The sequence below is a fragment of the Camelus bactrianus genome, chromosome 17, assembly GCF_048773025.1.
Source record: "Camelus bactrianus isolate YW-2024 breed Bactrian camel chromosome 17, ASM4877302v1, whole genome shotgun sequence".
Taxonomy (NCBI): domain Eukaryota; kingdom Metazoa; phylum Chordata; class Mammalia; order Artiodactyla; family Camelidae; genus Camelus; species Camelus bactrianus.
Genome location: NC_133555.1, coordinates 36,253,320 through 36,273,998, shown reverse-complemented (window position 1 = coordinate 36,273,998; position 20,679 = coordinate 36,253,320). Strand labels below are relative to the sequence as shown.

Below are 20,679 nucleotides of genomic sequence, written 5' to 3'. Positions count from 1 at the left end.
ATAAACCCATGCACTTAGAGTCAATTAATCTATGACAAAGGAGGCAAGAATATACAATGGAGAGAAGACAGTCTCTTCAATAAGTGGTGCTGGGAAAACTGGACAGCTACCTATAAAAGACTGAAATTAGAACATTCTCTAACACATATACAAAAATAAACTCAAAATGGATTAAAGACTTAAATGTAAGACCAGATACTATAAAACTCCTAGAGGAAAACAAAGGTAGAACACTCTCGGACATAAATCACAGCAATATATTTTTTGAACCAGCTCCTGGAATAATGGAAATAAAAGCCAAAATAAACAAATGGGACCTAATTAAACTTTAAAGCTTTTGCACAGCTATGGGTACCATCAACAAAACGAAAAGACAACCTACAGAATAAGAGAAAATATTTGCAAATGATGCGACCAAAAAGGGACTAATTTCCAAAATATACAAACAGCTCATACACCTTAATATCAAAAAAACAAGCAGTCTAATCCAAAAACGGGCAGAAGACCTAAATAAGCAATTCTCCAATGAAGACATACAAATGGCCAATAGGCACGTGAAAAAATGCTCAGCATCACTAATTGTCAGAGAAAATGCAGTACAAAACTACAATGAGATATCACCTAACACCAACCAGAATGGCCATCATTAAAAACTCTACAAAAGATAGATGATGGAGAAAGTGTGGAGAAAAGGGAATCCTCCTGTACTGTTGGTGGGAATGTAGATTAGTGCAGCCACTATGGAGGACAGTATAGAGGTTCCTTAAAAAACTAAAAATAGACTTACCATGTGATCTAGCAATCCCACTCCTGGGCATATACTTGGAGAAAATAAAACTCAAAAAGACATATGCACAATGTTCATAACAGCACTATTTACAATAGCCAAGACATGGAAACAACCCAAATGTCTATCAACAGGTGACTGTATAAAGTAGATGTGGTATATATATACAATGGAATATTATTCGGCCATAAAAAGAATAAAATAATGTCATTTGCAGCAACATGGATGGACCTGGAGATCATCAGTCTAAGTGAAGTGGACCAGAAAGAGAAAGAAAAATGCCATATGATATCACTTATATGTGGAATCTAAAAACAAAAAAGGACACAAATGAACTACTTATTATGTATAACTTAGAAGACTGATTTCCTGAATATGTGTAAGCATATTTGACTGTCCTTTATGATTGGATTACCATATTCTGCTGATCCTTATTTTATAGTTGACTTTATTCCTTTGATAACTATGCAAGTTTAAAAAGCTAAGCTTTAAACTGTTCTTACAAACAATGATCAGTACATATGATCAGTACAAATGATCAGTACATGTAAACTAAAAAAAAGTAAGTGCAGTATATTGTCTATACGTATTTACATGCAATATATTGTATATTTGCAGTCAAACTGTAACAATTCTACCTAATAAAACTGAAAAATGGAAAAGAAAAAAAAAGCAACCCCATGGTCTGGATGTGGATAATCAGAATGCTGGGAATCAAGCCAAAATAAAATAATTCTGAAAGTGAAAGCCATACTAACATCAGGAAGTTACGGTGATCCTGAATTTATCAAACAGTGTTTTTCTTTGGGAAACTTCAAATTTCACATATTCTGTGACACAGATGAGGCGCCTGCCTGCTACAACTTTCCTCTCCTTAACCATATAATGTGCAGCATGTATGTTCATCTGGTTTCCCAAATTTCAGAGTTTGACTTGACCCTCATTCCTTTGCCTAGGACTGATTAGTAAGCATCAGGCAATAAAGCACCACGAGCCACCATGACTTACTCAGCCAAGGTTCTAGGGGGACTGGTGTGGCTCCAAATAGCTCAGCTGCAAGGAGGTAGAGCCTCAGGAGGAAGGACCACTGCTGGTTCCAGGGATGTAGCCACACCAGTGGGCAGAGTTTCTCAGGGCACAGTGACCCTCATTCACTCACAGAAGCCATACTGGAGGGTGGTGGGGGAAGATTTGCTGGGAAACATTCACAGCCCAGGTTCCCACCAGCACCAACTCCTCCCAACCTCACCATATGGGGGAATATCATGAGTTTCCCTTTGAGTTAAACTCAATGCTCCATCACATATTTGTTCGGGCCTTTTTGATGTTTATTTTTCCTTTGCCTTAATAGTTTCCTCAGTTCTATTTCTATTTTAATAGGTCCACATTCTGTACTGACTACCACCTCAAATACAGCTTTAGCATTAACAGACGTCAATTTCTAAGACTGTTCCCCAAATGAGTTCCATCACAGGTACAAAGAGTTGATCCAGGAGAAGTTCATACAGATTTTCCAGTTATTTCAAGTTCTTTTTCTCAGTTCATCTTTCCTCCAAACCACCCTCGTCTCCTTCCTCCTCTCCATGCTCTCCTCCTACCACCTCAAATCTGGACTCTCAGCTTCCTTTCTCTCTGGCCTCAAACTTGCCCCACCTCAGCCTGGTTGGGGGTTGAACTTGTTCCCCTTACATTCTCTGCACCACAACTTGGTGGCATCTCCGTGTCCTTACCATGGAATTTTCCTGTGCCGGGTCCTCCTTCCCCAAGCAGGTTCAGCTCCTAACATCTTGCTTAACTCCTTGGTTCCCATCAATTTCCCCCAGGCTCACAGGTACCGAGGCCCCATCTCTGCACGCCCCTCCTTTCCCAACTGACAACATTCGGTAGCTTCCACTGTCCCAAAACCCTCCCTTGGGGCCCCATCCCTCAAGCAAAGCACATAATCTCTCTCAAAAGTGACAATAAAAACCTAAGCAGTGGTTCTCACTGCAAGTTCTTGAAGCCCCATATGCTAATGCTGATGAAATGCTACAAGCGAACATCAAGCCCCCCGGCCCTGGATACACAGTCACCAGGTGACCCTTTTCTCCTCTACTGCTAGCCATTACCTACTCAGAGTTACATGTCAGAAGCACTTTCCTGTCCCTCCCTCAGTATCACTGAGAAGCAGCAATAACTTAGTTCCCTTATCTGGGGCAGCCAGCAGGACAACCACAGGGAAATCAAAGGCGGGGTACAGGGCTGGCGGCGCGGGTTGGGGGGAGGGGGTGGGGGTGGAGGAAGCAGGAGAAGCAGGAGAAAACAACTTCCCGGTTTCTTTTAGCAGCTTAAGGAATTCCCTGGGGGTCTGGGGGAGCTTTCAAGTTGCTTTATTTTGGTTAGTCCCCGAGACCTGTGACTGGTGGGGCAGAGCCACGAGGCGGATAAACAGCGGTTTATCTTGCCCTTATGGGTCAGGGACCGGCTGTTTAGAAGGAAGCCAGCCTTTCAACTGGCCCAGGCCATTCCCACAGCAACTCGGATGGTAGGTCGGGAGGCTGTGTCCTTCCCTCCTCACCAGAAACTCAGTCAAGTGGTAAGTATTGATGTATTTAACCAATTATGTCCATGCTGATGCTTAGGGTGGTTTCGCTTTTGCAAGCACTTATTTATATCCTTCGAGAGAAGAACTCAGACCTCTCCGCCTGTCACAGGAAGTTGTTACAGGGGGTGAGCAAACTTTTCAAACGCATAGAAATTGTGGCTGACATCAATTTTGTGAAACTAAGCCCCAGTACTTAGTTCTCTTTAATTGTGTATTTTCTCACATGGCTTTCTTACATAGGCAAGTCTTGTTTCTACTAAGAGAATGACATTCTATGAAGAAGGGTAATACTTACTTTTGTCTCCCTGTAGTAGCTCACATACTACTAAGCCCCTCAGTGCTTAATGAATGGATGAACTATAGTGGCTGCTCTCCGCTTATGTTTATTTTCAACCTTCTAAGTTGTAGGCCTGCTTTGGATAAAATTAAACACCAGAAAAGGTTGAGTATGGCTGCATAAATAATAAAAATAATCTTTCATTTGTCCACAGGGCAACAGCCTGAAGATGGCTAATTACACGTCAGCACCAGAGGATGAGTATGATGTCCTCATCGAAGACAATCTGACTAACAACGAAATAGAACCATGCACCTCATATGACCCCAAGATTCTCTTGGCCCAGCTGGTGCCTCACCTCTACACCACGTTGTTCATGGTTGGCCTTCTGGACAATATCTTGGCTGTGCTTATCCTGGTAAAATATAAAGGACTGAAGTATGTCGAAAATATCTATTTCCTCAACTTGGCAATTGCTAACTTGTGTTTCGTGCTCACCTTGCCATTCTGGGCTTACACAGCCTCACATGGTGGGGTTCTTGGAAACCCCCTGTGTAAAACTCTCGTGGTATTCTATTCCATAGGCCTGTACAGTGAGGCATTTTTCAATGCCCTTCTGACTGTACAAACCTACTGTAAGTTTTTCGATGTGAGGTTTTTCTCTGCCTCCAGGACGGTGGCTGGCAGCACCATCACAATGGCTTGGGTCGTAGCCGTTTTGGTCACTTTGCCTGAACTTGTGTTTTACAAACCTCAGCTGGAAAGCCAGGAATACAAGTGCTTCCTTAGCAGACCTCACTTCCTTCCAGCTGATGAGACATTCTGGAAGCATTTTCTAACCTTAAAGATGAATATTTTGGGATTTCTCTTGCCACTGTTTGTTTTTGTAGTTTGCTACATGCGAATGAGGAAAACACCAAGGTTCAGGGAAGCAAGGCATGACATTTTCAAGCTTGTTTTCACCATAATGGTTGTTTTCCTTCTGATGTGGGGCCCCTACAATATTGCGCTTTTCCTGTCTGCTTTCAACGAACACTTCTCCTTGCATGATTGTAACAGCAGCTATAACCTGGACAAAAGCGTTCAAATCACGAAAATCATCGCCACCATCCACTGCTGTGTCAACCCTCTCCTCTACGTGTTTCTCGACAATGCCTTTAGGGAACACCTCCGCCGCCACCTTTGCTGTCTGTGTGATGACACTGCACCTCAACCCACTGAGGAATATGCCCAAGACACATCAAGGGGAGAACATCACCTTTCCACTAACATGTAAACTAGCTCCCGTCCTTTGGGTGAGATAAATAAACATCAATTTTTGTCTCGTTGCATTGTTCTGTGTGATATTTTTTGCACATCTGTACATGAAATAGGAAGATTTTAGGATTCAGAAGAAAAGGGGGAGGTGAACAAACATTTATCAAGCTCTGAATTTGTCTCAGGCACTGTGCTAGGTTCTTGACAAATGTGACCTGCTCCACGTCCCAGTGCTTATTCATGATGTAGATAGAATTAATCTCATTTCTCTGGGGAGGAAAACAGAGGCTCAGAATTTGTCTAAGATCACACAGCTAGAGAGTGGCTGGGCTGAGACACAAACCCGAGTGCCAGTCACTCCAGAATGTATGCTTTGTCCAGCATGCCAAACTTCAAAATTTGGGCAAAAGACAACACACGAAACAAATATGTTCTTTTAAAACCAGCTGGACCACATTCCAAATTAGAAGCCACTCATTCACACTGAAGTAATTTACCAGGCACATTTTCTTTCAGGTAATTGAAAGAGCTGGCTAGCTGGAGGCTATGGATAAAAAGAGGAAAAGAGACTCGTCCTGCGAAAAGTTCTCTGGGTTTTCTTGGCTACTTGCCTCACCTCTGCGGCCCCCAGATACCCTCAACCTGTGAGCTTCCCAAGGTTTCTAGTACTTCGTCTTCCTATTTAACAATAGTAAATGTAAGATTATGTCTAGAAATGTTCAACACAATGCATGTTTTGTCCTTTTCAGTGTAATACACACCACAGGCCTCAGTGGCCTGAGCCTACAAAATGTCACAATAAACATTTGCCTGAGACATCCAGTGCCCATTTTCAGTTACATATTCCAAGGAGAGTTGACAGATAAAATACAGGATGCCTGTGGACCAAAACATCTCACCTCCATCATTGAGGATGGAGGAGGAGGAGGCAGCCCCTGGGGGAGACCCTATAGGGAGTGCACAATCACTGGCTCTTCTGTGTCCTCACCAGGTGCTATAAATGAAATGTTTCCCTTAAACACTTACATGTTGAAGCCCAAGCCCCCATGTGATGGTACTTGGAGATGGGGCATTTGGGAGGTAAGAAAGTTTAGATGAGGTCATGAGGGTGGGGCCCTTAGGATGGAATTAGTGCCCTTATAAGAGGAGACATCAGAAAGCTTACTGTGTCTCTCTCTCTGCACTACGTGAGGACTTAGCAAGAAGGGAAGCCAGGAAGACAGCCTACACTAGAACCCTTCCATGCCAGCACCCTGAGCTTGGACTTCCCAGCCTCCAGAACTGTGAGAAATAAATTTCTGTTGTTTAATCCACCCAGTCTATGGCATTTTGTTAGTCAGCTTGAGCTCACTAAGACAGGCTCATTCTGAATGACACTAAGTAGCAAATAAAAATACTGTGACAAGTTGAGAGTGGGACCTCAGAAGAAAGTATCCTAGCAGATGTGAAAAGAGGGTTAAAAAGTTCAAGAAGAGGAAAAGGATAAGGGACAGAAAAATTCTCTTCACAAATTGATACAAGCAGGTCTGGACTCTCCATCCACTTCTACCACATGTGGGATAAAATCTCAGAGAAAATTACATCATTTTTGGATGTTTACAGATACATTGATGAACCCAAAGAACAAATCATTTCAGAATTTTCAGAATGAAAACATGGAATGTATAGAGAATAAATTCTTAAAGTGACAGAGTGACACGGTTATTGAAAATCAACCAGCTACAACAACCTACACACATAAGTAGTATATTTGAAACATTGATGATCCAGCAAGGTCTTCTTCTCCTGTCAGAGCAAGAAGACAGTTGTCCTAAAGATAAAAATGACACATGCTCACACTATTTACAGTAGCCAAGAATAGAAGCAATCTAAATACAAATCAGGTGAATAGATAAGGAAGATATGGTATATGTATATATATATACACACATAACTCAGACATAAAAAAGAATGAAATTCTGCCATCTGCAGCAATGTGGATGGACTACAAAATATTATGAAGTAAGTCAGACAGAGAAAGACAAATCCTGTATAATATCACCTATATGAGGAGTCTAGAAAATAATACAAATGAATGTGTATGCAAAACAAAAAACAGACTCATAGATATAGAAAACAAACTTGTGGTTACCAAAGGGCGAGAGGCAGAGGGGGAGGGACAAATTATGGGTATGAGACTAACAGATACAAACTACTATGTATAAAATAGATAAGCAACAAGGATATATTGTATAGCACAGGGAATTATAGCTGTTATCTTGTAATAACTTATAATGGAGTATAATCTGCAAAATACTGAATCACTATGCTATTCACCTGCAACTAATATAATATTGTGAAATAACTATACTTCAATTTAAAAAAAAACACATGCTTTTTCACTCTTACACAAACTATTGCATTAGAAAATTAACAGTCAACAAAAAGCCAAGGAGAAGGTGTCTAGCATATTCAAGAAAAACTGACAGTGTTTCTGTTTAGCAAGTAAATTATTTTCTAATGCAAAAAAAATTCCTCTCAGGTCAAGTTAATTCTGATTTGGGACATTAGAGAAAGACTGAACTGTCATGAGAAATCTCTGATTCATCTGAACTCTGTATTTGTGGGTACAAATGGAATGAATTTGAAAATGGAAACACAATTGATAGAGTGAAAGAAAAAGCAATAAAATTTGAAGTTGAAAAAATACAGGATTCCCAGTTAATTTTGAATTTCAGTTAAGCAACATATAATTTTGTCTGTGCCTTTTTTCAAGTGTGCTATGGCTACATTAGCCCAAGTTACCCTCCCTCCTCAGAACTTTCCTGGTCTCAGGCTCCTACACCAAGTCAATAGGACTTTGTCCATTTCAGTGTACGTTCACAGACATATCTGTACCACATAACTGTCCTTCAAAGAAAACTGAGTCTCATCAGCCTCATTTTACAAGTGTGGAAACTGAGGCTTAAACCACACAGCTCTCAAGGGTCAGAATCTGGGCTTGGTATCTTCTGACATCAGATCCAGTGCTCTTTCCCAATGTTCATACCGGCACTATTTACAATGGCCAAGATATGGAAACAACCTAAATATCCATTGACAGAAGTTGTGGTATATTTATATAATGGAATACTATTTGGCCATAAAAATAATAAAATAATGCCATTTGCAGAAATACGGACGGACCTGGAGATTGTCATTCTAAGTGAAGTAAGCCAGAAAGTGAAAGAAAAATACCATATGATATCTCTTATATGTGGAATCTTAAAAAAAAAAAAAAGACAAATGAACTTATTTACAAAACCAAAACAGACTCGCAGACACATAAAACAAACTTATGGTTATCAGGAAGGGAACGGGGTGGGAAGTGATAAATTGGGAGTTCAAGATTTGCAGATATAACTACGATATATAAAAAAGATAAACAACAAGTTTATACTGTATAGCACAGGGAACTATAGTCAATATTTTGTAGTAACTTATAATGAAAAAGAACATGAAAATGAATATATGTATCTACTTTCATGACTGAACTATTATGCTGTACACCAGAAATTGACACACTGTAAACGGACTATATTCAATTAAAAAAAAAATCCAGTGCTCTTTCCTCTCCTCCACCCACTACTTCCTTGTCTACAGAGCTTGGTTTATAGAGTGAGTTCCTGTACATACTGCACTGGATTTTTCAAAACAGTCCAAAGGATAGGGAGAAGGCGGGTCCTAGGATTTCTGCTCCCCTCAGCCACCAATTTATAGACCCTGAGAAAAGCAAAGTTCTACAAAGAACCATCTCTGGCACATCTAACAGAAGAAAACCCTTGATCTAAATTTCAGGCGCCGAATCCCTTGATTTTTCCCTGTGATGTGGCCTTTAGCTATGAGCAGGACCATGAGTCACCTCCCTGGAGGCCTCTGCCATGCCTGCCTGGGGAGAGGATGGGAAGGGATGTCTGTCTTCCTGTGGGACACAACACAAGCCATCTGGTCTCCTGGCGCCTCAGACAACTGGGAATAAGACACCTCCCCTTGCAGGGCTGTTGGCCAGGATGAGGTCTGAGTGAGCAGCATAGTGACAGGCCCTTGGGAAACTGTCCACACACCAAGCAATTTTCCTCACTCCCTCCACAGATCCTGTCTGTACCCTGATGACACTAAAATTTCATTTCTCTCAGGCCTCCTCCTCCTCCTCCTCATATCGGCCTTCTGCAGCTGCTCCAAGTAAATGACTACTACAGTTTGACAAAAGGATGTGGGGACATGTGGCTCAGCCTCTGCTGCTTTGTTTGAGGTAGCAGTGAAGAGAATCAGCTCATTTCATTCACGTCACTTACAACAAAATGTGTTTTCCTCTGCCTTCAACCATGTGGGCCGCCCAACAGTTTTGCTCTTTGTCTGTGGACAGCCCTTCCTACCAGAGCCCCTGCCCACACACTCTTTCAGGCGCTCATCTTTGCAGTGCACCTGCCACACACTTCCTGGGGGTGCACCCAGCTTGCTCACCATGACTCAGGACCTTCCCCAGCTGCCCCATGCAAACAGACTCACCCTCTTCCGCAAAGCACACAACCCAGGTCCCCAAGCTTGCGCCAGTTCCATCTGATGACGAGCTGTATGCTGTACTTACCGTCTCCACTCTCGCCTCTGAAGGACTCTGGGGCAGAGTCTGTCGAGTTCATCTCTGCAGGAACTAGAAGAGATGGAATGTGGTGATGGAAGAGGAGGCCAAGTGAGAGGTAGTAGCCAATGCAGGCACTGTTATTCCCCAGAGAGAGGTGACACTCACACCTGTGAGGGAAGGCAAGGAGGGGTTGACTGCCAAAGGGTAATGGAAGCACTTCCTTAAAAGGAAAGTTCCAAGGAAAACTGGGAAAATACGAATATGAACAAAACATCAGGTGATATAGAACTGTCATTTTCAAATGTGACAATAAAATTATGATTATGTGGGAGAATGTCCCTATACTTAGAGGATGCATGCTTAAGAATTTAGGAGTGAAATGTCATGGCGGCTGCAACTCACATTCAAACAGTTCAGTCACACACACACCAGGTACGTGTAAAGAAAGTGAGGAGGAAAACACGTCAAAACATTAACAACTGTCAACTCTGGATGGAGGGTATACGGATGTCTGCGGAACCCTCTTTGACCCACACTGCACAAATGGCAATTTTCCTAAGACCAAGCTGAAGGGGAAAACTGACTTGGATATTGTCTGGATAAAAACAAAGAAAAAAGACTGACCACATGTACAAATTTTAAAAGTCTCCTGCTTTCTGGTCCCTCATGATTGGGGTCAGACTGAATCTGTAGAAGAGTCAGAGAACAAGCCCCTGACCCTTATTTTACCCACAAATAAAGCTGAGCCCAGAGAAGGTAAGGAACTTACCTAAGGTCACACAGCCACACGGCAGCAGGTCTGGGACCAGGCTCTAGACGTCCGGCGGCACAGGCCACTTCTTTCCCACTCAGGACTGACCTGTTATTATTTCTGAAAACAATGGCGGCCTAAAGGATTCTAACAGCTAACTCCCTGAGGGAATGCATGCAGGCTCAGTCCTCCTCCTAACGGTTCCTCCTGACGTGAAGTGACAAGACGCTCCCAGCACCACAGAGTTGTGGCTTTTCCCTCAGAAGTACACCCGCACTGTCACCGTGAGGGAAGCGCCGGCAGGTGCGCCTTCCCGCCCTCGCCCTCACGCGGCGGCGAAGCACTGCGGCGGAGCACTCCGCGGTGGCACTGCGCAGGTGCGGACGCAGCACGCAGCTTGGACTCCTCCGCGACACCGACGCTCCGGGCACCATCCGCCCCAGCACTGGGACGTTTGCAGCAGTTGCAGGGCAGCAGCTCGGGCCATCGCGACACCTGGGTCAGTGGGAGTCAGTGTCATCCTAGTCGTGCTTCTAGAACACCTCCAGGAACTGGTCCTGTGCATCCGGCAGAGGCAGCGCCCACCTTCCAAGAGTGGATGAAAGGAGCCAGAGAGGCTCCTACCTCAGTACAAATGGCTGCATCCTGGAAAAACAATTGGCAAACTACAGCCCTCGGGCCAAACCCAGCCACCCGCTTTTTTTTGTTTTTGTTTTCTTGGTTTTTTTGTATGGCGCATGCACAAAGAATGGCTTTTACATTTTTTAATAGTTGGAAAAAGCAAAAGAAGACTATTTCATGACATGAAAATTATATGAAATTTAAATTTAAGTATCCATAAAGAAAGGTTTTTTTTAGCATAGATTCATTTATATATGCATTGTGGGTGGTTGCTTTTTGCACCACTGTGGCTGAGTGGAGCAGTGGTGACAGAGATGGTCTGTGGCAGTCTCATAGCCTCTCACTGCTGCTTGGTGCATTGCACATCACAGCAAGGCAGTTATAATTTAGTAGCATTTCAAGCACCACACTGTGATGTTGTGATACTGTAAAAAAAATATGTATACGGTCTTCATCCCTGAGTGATTGGAGTGATAGGAGTGTCTTGTTATTCATAAGCCCTTGCAACTAGACCTGAGTTTATGCTGATGAGGTGACTCTTGGTGGTTCCCTAGGTAGCTTCAGAATGGGAGTTGGTTCCCAGAACCAACCATGTGGTTAGAGGGTTGGAACTTTGAACTCTGCTTCCTGACCTCCAGGAATGGGAGAGCGACTGGATAATCACCAATGGTCAATGATTTAATCAGTTGTGTCTGTTACGAACTTCCATGCAAACCCTAAAGTACAGGATTCAGGCAGCTTCTTGGTTAGTGAATGCATTTATGTGCTGGGAGAGTGGCACACCCCAGCTCCATGGGGACAGAAGCTCCTAGGCTCTAGATGCTTCTAGACCTTAGCCTCATACCTCTTTATCTGGCTGTTCTTTTGTATCCTTTATAAGATCCTTTACATAAATAGGTAACAATAAGTAAAGTGTTTTCCTGGATTCTGTGAGCCATGATAACAAGTTATCAAACCTGAGGAGGAGGCCGTGGAAACCCTCAGTTTATAGCCAGGTTGAACAAAAGTGTAGGCAACGTGGGAACCCACCACCTGTGTTGGAGGAGGACAGTCTTATGAGCCTAAGCCCTCAGCCTTGTGGGTCTGTGTAACTCTTAAGTGGTTAGAACTGAATTGATTTGTAGGAAACCCAGGTGGTGTCCACAGAGAATCAGAGCATTGTTCGGTTTAGAAACCCCACACATTTGGTGTCATAAGTGTTGTGAGTAGAGGAACAGCTTCTCTTTATACACGTGGAGCCCTGCCACATTTTATTTTATTTTCATTGCCAGTGCATCTCCATCATGTCAAAATAAGAAAAGAGAAGTGAACTTCGAATGTCAGGCTATTAAGACACTAAGGATTGTGGATTATTTTGCTTTCAATTTAGAAGACAAAGCATTATATTTATTATGCAGTGTAACTATAATTGTGCTAAGGGTACAACATGTGTTGACATTTCCAGACTAAGAGTTCATCACACTATTCCAAACTCACAGGGGAAAAAATGGTCAGGAAAATTAGAAGTTTTAAAGTGAAATATCTCATCACAACAGGATTTCTTCAACACAAAAAAAATAAAATAAGGCCACAAATGAAGAACATTTCTAAGTAGCTCATGTGTTAGCCAAGCAAGAAAAGCCATTTAACTATGCTGAGTTAATGAAATCACATTTGATTGCAGCTGTAAATCAAAGTGTCCAGAGAAAATTAACTCACTTAAGACTGTTAGCAAGCCTAGACTTACGCTTGGGAGGAAAAAAAAAAGAAAAAGAAAAAGATTTCACTTTGGATCTATAGCTGCCTTGTTTGATTTTGCATAAAAAATTACTGTAAAGATTGTTAGCCTTTCATTGACAACTAAGACTTTGGGAACAATATCAATAGTCAATTAAAAAACAAGGCAAATGATTGTAAGTCATTTTCCTTGGCTTTTGATGCGTAAACAGTTGTTACAGATGCTGTCAACTGTTGTTTATTTGAGAAATGAGTGGTGAGTTTGAAGCGAGTCAAGGATTAGCCTCCATGAATAGTCTGCATAGAATAACTACAGGCAAGAATATTTTCCGAAAAATTGAGAAAACACTAATTCAATACAGGCTGAAGTGGATTCTGCTAAAATGTATTACAATTGATGGTGGTTAAAATATATGTTGAGCAGGAAAAAAAATAAGGCTTAGAGTGAAGACTGAGCAGAATGCCCAGGCTACAAGTTTTCCTCGAAGACTGTAAGGAACTTGGGGTTTGAGGATGTAAAAGCAGGGACACCAAACAATCCACACTCAATTCAGCGTCAGGGTGAAAAGAATTCAGGACCAAAGGTCATGTGGCAGTTCAGAGGCTTGAGCTACCTGGGATGGACGTTGAGTGGGAGGAGAAAGAAACATCTGGGAGGTTATGGGACTCTGCATGAACATTTCCAGCTTTTGCAAGATTCATGAATACTGCTGTGATGGTTCACTGTGGACACAGTTTTTAGTTTTGCTTCCCCTCCGAGGATATGAGACACCCAGATTCTCAGCAAGCTTTCAGAGACATGTTTCTCTTGGCTAAGACAAATCCACATGTTGGCTGCTTCTGGTGACCAGAAGACTTTGTTCTGGCAAAGATGAAACTAAGAAAATGTGCTTTTTCTTCTTTGCCTCCATCTATCCCCGTCTTATCCAAGAGTCTCCACATCCACTAGCTTTCTGGGGTCTGACTCTCCTTAAAAATTCAAATAATATACTCCTGGTGCCAAGTCAAGTAATATACCCCGGCTGCCTATCTGCTGCACTACAGAAGGTCCAGGGCCTTCCTCAGAATTCCCACGGATCCCCAGGGCCTCACTTCGTCTGGTTTCCTCTCACCACATTCCATTTGCTCCCTGAGGCATTGATGTTTACCACTGTTTCGTTGCTGGGAGTTGCTGTCCTCTCTCCATATGCTTCTTCCATGGGCAAACACTGTCTTGGGCAGTTACTCCCCTGAGAAAGGGGCATGATAACCAACATAGGTGAGTCACTGACATGTTTTAGGCATTGATGATAAAGTTCCTACACCATCGGGGCAGGAATGTCTCCATGACTACGTTCTCCTTTAGAACCTGAGTCGCTGTTCTTCCGGGGCCCATTCATCCTCTTCAAGCAGCTTTTTCTGCCGTCTCCACACCTCTCCCCACCTGCAGTCAACTGTAAGTTGCCCTAGTCATTTAGTAGAGCAAGTCGGCTCTGTTTATCTGGCTCTGACCTTTCACCTTTAGGGTAGAGGGCTCACTCTTCTTAACCCAAGTAGCCTCTCAAGATGCTTTCCTAACAGACTTCTACTCTAAGATGATGCCTCTGGCTCCACCCCAAAATTCAGACACAACTCCAGGCATTGTTTTCACTCTTGCTCAAATACTAGTCAGGGCCTGCTTTGAGCCACTGTGCTCACAGCGCAGCAGGATTGTCAGTTTGGTTGGAAGGAGTAGGCTGGTGCTCACACCCACAACTGCTGCAGTGGCTGGTGACTTGCTTGCATTCAATACATTTCACAAGTATGGGCCTGATATACAGATGTTCCTATGAATTTGTTGACAACACTAAATTTTAGAAAACAGAGACATAAAAGACCCTTGGGATTTAAATAAGTGAAGGTACTGCCCGAGATCAAGCAGCAAATGAGAAATAGAGGGTCCTATTGCCAAAATATTCACCACCCCTTCCTGTGGGTATCACATGCCCCCTCACTGATGCCACGGCCACCTGACTTGCTTTGGGCAGTGAAATGATGGAAATGATATGGCCTCTCCCAAGAGGAAGCTTTTTTTTTTTTTAATGGAAGTACTGAGGATTGAACCTAGGACCTTATGCATGCTAAGCATGGGCTCTACCACTAAGCTGTACCCTCCCCCAAGAGGAAGCTTTGAGAGTTATTGTGTGGTGCCTCCATCTCTATTTTATTCCCCCTTTAAAGGCCAATATGCCCCAGGTGGGGGCTTCTGGTTCAGCCTGGGTCTCGGAATGAAGAGATGAACAGCAGAGCCACTAGTGCCCCATGACTGGCATGGATATGAGACAGAAACAAACCTTTGTTTTATAAGCCACCAAGATTTTGACATAACTTAGCATGAGCTAATGGATGCAGTAATATTTGATTTTGAAATATAATTTCAGCCAGAAAAGGGAATTTCATTGGTGAGCCTTTAATTTCACCTTAGTATCTTATTTATACAAGGAGGTTTATATGGCTCAAATATAATGTTTTATCTTGCTGGTATTATAACTAACACAGCTGTATAATCAAATATTTCTCACTGAGTAACCTTCTCAAGGCTAGTGAGGATGTTCTACAAATCTGGGTCACAATTCAAAGTGGCAAAAAAGTAAGTTTTCATCATAGGATTATGGGACCCTCATTAATGTCCTATTCTGTCTTTCCTGACAGATTGGAGGGGCTTCTGCAGGCAGCAGCAGAACTGCCTGTCTCATTGATGGCAGTCAGCGCTGGCCACCCTTATCTCATGTCTGCCTTTCAAAGGGAGGACTCCCGGGGTTGACACAAGTTTGCCTGTTGAGTCCAATGAGCCACTGGAAAAACTGAAAGCAGGAAAATGATCGTTTCTCAGGGAAGAGTTACTAGTCAGAGAGAGCAGGTAGGACCCCATTGGGCCCTGTTTACTGGTGAGGGGAGTCTGTGCATTAGCAGCTAAAACCCAGCCATTTGGTTCTCTCTTATTTTCCTTCCCAGGCATCAAGACAGTGGGTCAGAAATGAAACGCTGGAGAAGAAAATTATGGGGAACACATTTAAAGGACAAAGCATGGACCCTCAAAAAGGCAGAGAAAGGAAGGCCAGGAGGGAGGAAAGATGGCATGCAAGCTGAGGAAACAGGATTTCCAAACAAGATATCCAGGAGTGCAGGGTCCATAGGGTCGACGACAGTGAAGGGCTCAAGGGGAAGAGATGGGAACCCTACTAAGCTTGGCCATTTGGGAGGGCAGGGCTGTCCTTTCCCAGAACCACTTTGAGGTTAGAATCAAATTACAATGGGGTGAAGAGAGAATGAGACAGTAACCCACCCACCCACCCCACTAGCTGAAGAAAGTAAAGGCAGCCGTCTTAGACCATGTTTGGAAGAGCTTGGCTGAGAAAAGTGGAGGAAAAAACTAGTGACTAGAGGTTAACCCAAGGTTGAGGGCCAATAAGGCTAAAGGATAGACATACAGTTATCCCTCTTCCCTTGGTATCTGTGGGGATTGGTTCCACACCCTGTGGATGCCCAAATCCACAGATGATCAAGCCCCTTACGTAAAATGGTGTACGTAGTATCTGCACATAACCTACACACATCCTCCTGCACACTTTAAAGCATCTCTAGATTATAGTACCTAATACAACGTAACTACTACATAAATAGCTGGCAGCACACTGCAAATTCAAGTTTTGCTTTCTGGAACTTTCTGGAGTTTTTTCCAAATATTTTCCACCCTTAGTTGTTCAAATTTACGGATGTGGAACCCATGAATATGGAGGGCCCATTGTATTCCACGTTTTCCTATAATGTCTACATTCGTACACTTACTGCATCTGATGCTGTTTATTTAAAGTGCCAAATACTCATAAATTTTCTTGATCACCACTTTCTTCCATTGATCCTTGATTCCTACTCTCTTTTCCCTCCCCCGCCTTAGAAACACACACACTCTCTCTCTCTCTCTAATACAAGTATGTATGTGAATGACCAACCAGATGCCTTTGGGGAAAATAGTTACTTGGTCTGTCCTTAGATTCTAGACCATCAGGCATCATTCACAAAACTTCAACAAAGACTGGGGGGGTAGGACCTGGAAAACAGGGAAGGAAAGGTCCCACTGGGCAGGTATTTGGTCAGACACATAATTTCAGTATGAAATTCTAGAAAAAATGAATGACACTTTATAGGGAATGAAAACCAACAGCATTTCTAATTTTATTTCTTGCTAAGTTGACAGCAGGGAATTGTGAAAACTGATGAGCTTGGCGAACTCTGCCCTCAGGAAGGGAGAGGAAGGTGCAGCACACCTGGGATCAGGGTTGTGAGCAGCCAGGGGCTGAGGCTTCTGGGGAGGCGGGGCGGCTTTTTGAGTTTTACCTCATCAGGAAGGCGCAGGCTTCCAGAAGCGCTGTAGGGCACAACAAAGCAGGACATTCAGAGACTGATTTTTTTTTTTAATTAATACATCAATCAAAAAAAAATACATCAATCAAGGAGGACACAAAAACAGACTTTCCTCTGCCCTTGTCCCACCGCTGTAAGTCAATGCTTGTCATCCGCATATTACTCCACAGCCTCTCCTCCCAAGAGCCACAGGGCCGAAGGGAGCACGCGGCAGCCCTGGTCCTCACCACGCTGGGAGATTCCCTGCTCTAGCCTGAGTAACACCATCCACACCTCATTTGTCTCCCATTGAATCAACTCACATTCTAAGTTCACAAGGCATTGCTGGCCCTCGAATTTCTTCTGGAATGTGAGCAATTGATCAGCTTCATGCAAATCTGTTTGCAATGGCGTCTACCTACGCATTAATCCACAAACCCTTCCTGAGCACCTGTTTTGTGTGTCCCTGAGCTCAGAGCTGGGGAGTCAGCAGGGAAGATAAGCGTGGCCCTCAGTGGCTGCATCGTCACGCGGTCCGGTGCCGGATGCTCGCAGAACAGCCCTGCTGCGGGGTCTCTAAGTGTGGCCCTAGACCCGCCTATGTCACAGTTCCCTGAGACAGAGCAGGGTTTCTCAGCCTTGGCACTGCTTACATTTGAGGCTGGGTAATTCTCTGTTCTGAGGCCTGTTCTCTGCTTTGTTTAGTAGCATCCCTGCTTCTACCCGCAGATGCCAGCAGCATGCCCTAAATCGTGAGAATTAAAAATACCTCCCGGCATTGCCAAATGCCTCAGGGGCAAAATTACCCCTGATTGAGAACCCCTGATACAGAGATTCTCAGCCCTGCCCCACGCCCAGACCACCACACAACCCCTACCAATGCCTCCAACTTCCCAGGTGAGGGACCAGGAATACGGATCTGGGTGACCCCGGGGCACAGAGGAGGCAGCACTTGCTGAAATTTGAGAATCATCGCCTGGACCTTACAACACTCTGCTATGTCTTCTAAATGTTTTTAAAGGATTAAATTATTGTCCATATGTTTTCCTGGCCAAAATGTTTTTTGAGAATGTGTATTCTGTATAGTTAGTACTTATGGTAACTGTCTAGAAACCAGAACTTGTCATTTCTCAATATGTATGTATATGCATGTATACATAGATGTGTATGTATATACATATACACATTTACAATCAGATCAGTATTATAAAAATTTAGCATACTATCAACTGCTTTATTTTCCTCTCTAATTCTTTCACCTCATCAATGAGAGTGTAATTTCCTGAGGTATGGAGACATTGTGCTGTCTTAACATTTTTATACCCACTTCATCCCCAGAATGTTTGGCCCTCCACCCTTGACCTTCACCCGTGGTGGTGTCTCAGTGATGCTGCCTATGTTCCACTTACGGGAGGTGGAGCATCGTCTCAGCTTAGCAATGGCCGTGACATACTGTGGTCCCAAATACTCTTCATATGTTGTTTTGCCTTGGAGTTTGGCCAGACACTCAGTGTTGTCATTGAACAGGAGGTTTTTGGTTTTGGACTGGAACAAGCAAAATTTGCCTGGGCAGTCTTGTCCATTTCTTCCAAAATGAGCCTGTGTCAAAAAGGGCAGCTAATGAGAGAGCAGCTGAGGAAAACAGGAGAGTCGATGGATTTGGGGAGGCCAAGGACATTTCTTCCATGCAGGATCAGCCCCAGGAAAACCACGGGGCAAAATGAGCTGAGTCCTGGAGTCGTTCCACTGCTCTGGCCGAGTCTCCCCCTGCCCCCTGCCCCTAGCCCAGTGCCCAGGCTCCTCACCACTTCTCAGTTCACCTCCCGCCATCTTGCCTTTCTTCTCAATCTGTGGCTTTTTTCTTAGAACTTCTTATGGATGACTATGTGACTGCTGAGGATTTTGAGATCCACCCCAAAAGTTTATCACCTCTAGCATCCTAACAGTTCAGCTCTCCCAGAGAGGCACTCTGCACTGGAAATCATCTCTGCAACTGGCCATTGCCTTGGACAGGTCACTTAACCTCCCTTGGCCATGGTTCCTCCTCCATGCCCAGGGCTCCCACAGAGGTGAGATGTAATTACCAAGCATCTCCATTCCAGCACCAGTGAGTGTGCCATCGTGGGGCTCCATAAATCTAGTTATTGTGCCCATTTTTACATTCTAGGGCCACTGTCTTTAAAGCACATCTAGAAACATGCCCTTTTTTTTTTAATTGAAGAATAGTCAGTTTGCAATGTTGTGTTAACTTCTGGTGTACATCACAGTGATTCAGTTGTACATAGATGTATATCCCTTTTCATATTCTTTTTCACTATAGGCTATTACAAGGTATTGAATATAGTATATGCTATATTCACCCTACGCTATACAGCAGGACTTGTTGTTCATCTATATTATATATAGTACTGTGTATCTGCAAATCTCGAATTCCCAATTTCTCCCTCCACTCTCCACTTTCCCTCCTGCAACCATAAGTTTGTTTTCTATATCTGTGAGTCTGTTTCTGAAAAAACATTCCATTTTAATACAAAACTAGATATTCTAATAAAGAATCCCAGACTTTAAGGAAATTATAGGATTTCCTTCAAACCACTTCACATAGATAGCCTTAAATCTATAGACGTTCTGGGTTTGCTATTTTTAAAGATTACAAATGCAGGGACCTTGTCTAAAACATTGCCCAGTCGGCCCAGACTCCAGAGTAAACCACTCTCTCCCTAGTTGGGGCAGGAAGGCTCAGTCACGTCCCTCATTTGCCTGAAGAACAACAGGAGGGACAAGGACAGAAGGCATCTCCCAGCCAGGCGGTGAGCACAAGTCCAGGCGCCTGAGATTCAGGGCAGCCCCGCAGTGTGGAGCAAATACTCCCATCACCAGCTTCAAGCAGAGGGACTAGAAAGGAAGACTTGAGATGGGCTGAATCCCCCAGCTCTGCGACCCGCCCCACCTAACAGGAGCCCATGCAGGTAAGAAAGGGCAGGAGGCCCTGCTGACTCATACCTGTTGGCGGAGCAGCACCTGTTCCAGGTGTGCTACCTTATCAATCCGAGATACCACAGCATGATTTGGGGCCACGGCCAGGTGGCAGCTCTCAGCCTCAGTCACAGGCTTCCTGGTGCCATTGAGGCACAGCAGCTCAAAGTCTCCCAGCTTCAAATCCTTAGCCCACTGCTCAGTGTTCTTTCCTGGGGAGAGAGAGAAGGCAGCGTCAGCCAGGGCTGTCTGGTGTAGTCAACGCATCCTTTCTGGGTGGGTGTGACCATCCTGAGATGTACACACTGGGGTTGCAGTGACGTGAAGGAGAGCAAATGAAGTTTCACAAGTTATATAGACTTCAAACATATCAAACATGAGTGCTATAGCCTCATGATGGAATATTACTCAGCAATAAAAAGAAGTAAAGGACTAACATGGGTTCCAACATGGATGAACCTTGAAAACAGGGTGCTAAGTGAAGGACGCCAGTCACAAAAGACCACACACATATCATAGGATTCCATTTACGTGAAATGTCCAGAATGGGCAAATCTACGGAGACAGAAAGTGGATTGCTGGTGGCCAGATCTGGGGGAGTGTGGAAGGGACTGTTATTAGGTGCAGGGTTTCCTTAGCGGGTTATTATTATTTCTTTGGGATTGTTCTAGAATTGGATTATGTTGGCAGCTGCACATCTCTGTGAGTGCACTGGAGACCACTGAACTGTACACTCTGAGTGGGTGGA

At 43.7% G+C, this 20,679-nt stretch overlaps 2 protein-coding genes across 5 annotated transcripts in view; one reads left to right on the top strand and one right to left on the bottom strand.

Annotated features, from left to right (window-relative positions):
- The first annotated feature begins 3,062 nt into the window (after positions 1–3,062).
- Positions 3,063–4,979, top strand: CCRL2 (C-C motif chemokine receptor like 2). The gene is made up of 2 exons (XM_010967351.3): positions 3,063–3,362; positions 3,863–4,979. Exons 1-2 carry the CDS (start codon positions 3,309–3,311, stop codon positions 4,922–4,924), a joined length of 1,116 nt encoding a protein of 371 aa, XP_010965653.1. The 5' UTR covers positions 3,063–3,308; the 3' UTR covers positions 4,925–4,979.
- An 11,784-nt stretch (positions 4,980–16,763) lies between these two features.
- Positions 16,764–20,679, bottom strand: part of LTF (lactotransferrin) — a 48,193-nt gene continuing 44,277 nt past the window's right edge. For all 4 annotated transcript variants that reach the window (XM_045504588.2, XM_045504589.2, XM_045504587.2 and 1 more), the window contains 3 exons: positions 19,959–20,143; positions 18,365–18,554; positions 16,764–16,980 (listed from right to left, as the gene is read on the bottom strand). In XM_045504588.2, coding sequence (XP_045360544.2) covers positions 16,946–16,980; positions 18,365–18,554; positions 19,959–20,143 — 410 coding nt within the window. In that variant the 3' untranslated portion in view covers positions 16,764–16,945. The remainder of the gene's footprint in view (positions 16,981–18,364; positions 18,555–19,958; positions 20,144–20,679) is intronic.

Bases quoted from the DNA above. Each gene is read 5' to 3' on its own strand.
- CCRL2 (XM_010967351.3), top strand. From the start codon at position 3,309: ATGGTAGGTCGGGAGGCTGTGTCCTTCCCTCCTCACCAGAAACTCAGT. The intron at 3,363-3,862 runs GTAAGTATTGAT...ATTTGTCCACAG, and splicing joins ACCAGAAACTCAGTCAAGTG to GGCAACAGCCTGAAGATGGC.